General features: G+C 43.6%; 1 protein-coding gene and 1 non-coding gene across 2 annotated transcripts in view; both read right to left on the bottom strand.

Moving 5' to 3' along the window:
• Positions 1-2,156, bottom strand: part of LOC115272666 (heat shock cognate 71 kDa protein) — a 3,289-nt gene continuing 1,133 nt past the window's right edge. The window contains exons 3-6 of the mRNA XM_029915672.1: positions 1,581-2,153; positions 1,160-1,358; positions 732-964; positions 1-427 (exon numbers count right to left, since the gene is read on the bottom strand). Coding sequence (XP_029771532.1) covers positions 242-427; positions 732-964; positions 1,160-1,358; positions 1,581-2,153 — 1,191 coding nt within the window. The 3' untranslated portion in view covers positions 1-241. The remainder of the gene's footprint in view (positions 428-731; positions 965-1,159; positions 1,359-1,580; positions 2,154-2,156) is intronic.
• LOC115272809 lies at positions 1,443-1,528 on the bottom strand. Its single transcript, XR_003900467.1, has one exon. It is a non-coding gene; the product is annotated as a small nucleolar RNA SNORD14 (small nucleolar RNA).

Below are 2,156 nucleotides of genomic sequence, written 5' to 3'. Positions count from 1 at the left end.
TGGTGCCAATTTTAAATAGTTTTATTTTTAAGACATTGCATTTTCCACTTCACAATACAGTGCTTATAAAGTGCAATGTTGTATTTCTTTTCCCTGTGCACATATTCCATATTCAAGTATCAAGAATGCCCAGTTTAACTATAGCAGTTCAACTTTAAAACTGCCATGGAATTTGCTACAAATTTGGGTCCTTCAAATGTTTTGTGTGGAACAATGCTAGACCTATTATTCTCAGGTTGGCTTAATCAACCTCTTCAATGGTGGGCCCGGAGGAGGCACCACCAGATGGAGGAGCGCCACCACCAGGGAAGCCTCCAGGCATTCCTCCAGGCATGCCTCCTGCACTCTGGTACAGCTTCGTGATGATGGGGTTGCAGACCTTCTCCAGCTCTTTCTGCTGATGTTCAAATTCTTCTTTTTCTGCAGTCTGGAAAAAAAAAAAAACCCAAAACTCTTTTAACTATAGATTCCTCCAAGAAGGGAACTTCCTGCCTGATCAATCTAATGTTACTAGATGCAAAGACTTACTGTCACATTCTTAACTACCAATTAACTCTTGGGTCACTCAGACATCCAAGGAAGGAATCTAGTTGCCAACACTGGAAATTCTGGTGGAAACCGCGAATGTTTGAACCATTCATCATAGTGACCTACTTTTTAAGTAAAATCCCATCTAATCTTGCTGAAACCCCATCCCCATCCCCTCTCAATTTATTAGATAAACTACAGACCTGGTTCTTGTCCAGCCAGTTGATGATTTCATTACACTTGTCCAGAATCTTCTGTTTGTCCTCATCATTGATCTTGCCCTGAAGTTTTTCATCTTCAACAGTTGCTTTCATATTGAATGCATAAGATTCCAGTGAATTCTTGGAGGACACCTTGTCCCGCTGCTTCTCATCTTCAGCTTTGTACTTCTCAGCTTCCTGGACCATGCGCTCAATGTCTTCCTTGCTCAAGCGGCCTGTGAAGTAGTTTTTTTTTTTTTTAGACAATCTTTGTTACCCTGCCAACCTTAACCATTAAGGCTGCCAAGTTCATTAAGAGGGAGCTCTTGGGTTCAAAGCCCTTGGACAGGTTTTATAAACACGATCCTTTAAAACAAACCTAATCTTCCAAGACAAAATGATTTAAAAGTACCACTCAAATGTGTGCTTACCTTTGTCATTTGTAATGGTGATCTTGTTTTCTTTTCCTGTACTCTTATCCACAGCAGAGACATTGAGAATGCCATTAGCATCAATATCAAAGGTGACTTCAATCTGAGGAACGCCACGGGGGGCAGGAGGTATGCCTGTGAGTTCAAACTTGCCAAGTAGATTGTTATCCTTGGTCATGGCACGCTCACCTTCATACACCTTGGCAGAAAATGAAAATTACTAAGGAGCTGCAAAAATTATGGTGTACCAGCTTATACATGTTTAAATCGGGCAGGAAAGGCCTCGCTCAGACATCCAAGGAAGGAATTGGCCAACACAAGACTTCTGGTGGAAACTACGAATGGTTTTGGAATCCATCATCACAGCGAGACAGGTCTTCCCAAAGTTTTACTGAACCAACGCCAATACAACACGACATACCTGAATGAGCACACCAGGCTGGTTGTCAGAGTAGGTAGTGAAGGTCTGGGTCTGTTTGGTAGGAATGGTAGTATTACGCTTGATGAGAACAGTCATGACTCCACCAGCAGTTTCGATGCCAAGGGAGAGAGGTGTGACATCCAACAGCAGCAAATCTTGGACATTTTCAGATTTGTCTCCAGAAAGGATGGCTGCCTGGACAGCTGCACCGTAAGCAACAGCCTCATCAGGGTTGATGCTCTTATTCAGTTCCTTCCCGTTGAAGAAGTCTTGTAGAAGTTTCTGGATTTTGGGGATACGTGTAGAACCACCCACCAGGACAATATCATGGATCTGGGACTTGTCTAGCTTGGCATCCCGAAGGGCTTTCTCTACAGGGTCCAGGGTGCCACGGAACAGGTCAGCATTTAATTCTTCAAACCGGGCACGAGTAATAGAGGTATAGAAGTCGATTCCTTCATATAGAGAATCAATCTCAATACTGGCCTGGGTGCTGGAAGAAAGCGTACGCTTGGCACGCTCACAAGCAGTACGGAGGCGGCGGACTGCTCTCTTGTTCTCGCTGATGTCTTTCTT

This window comes from Suricata suricatta, chromosome 11 (assembly GCF_006229205.1).
Source record: "Suricata suricatta isolate VVHF042 chromosome 11, meerkat_22Aug2017_6uvM2_HiC, whole genome shotgun sequence".
Lineage (NCBI taxonomy): Eukaryota > Metazoa > Chordata > Mammalia > Carnivora > Herpestidae > Suricata > Suricata suricatta.
Note: the sequence above shows the minus strand (reverse complement) of the source record. Positions and strands in the feature narration are given on the sequence as shown.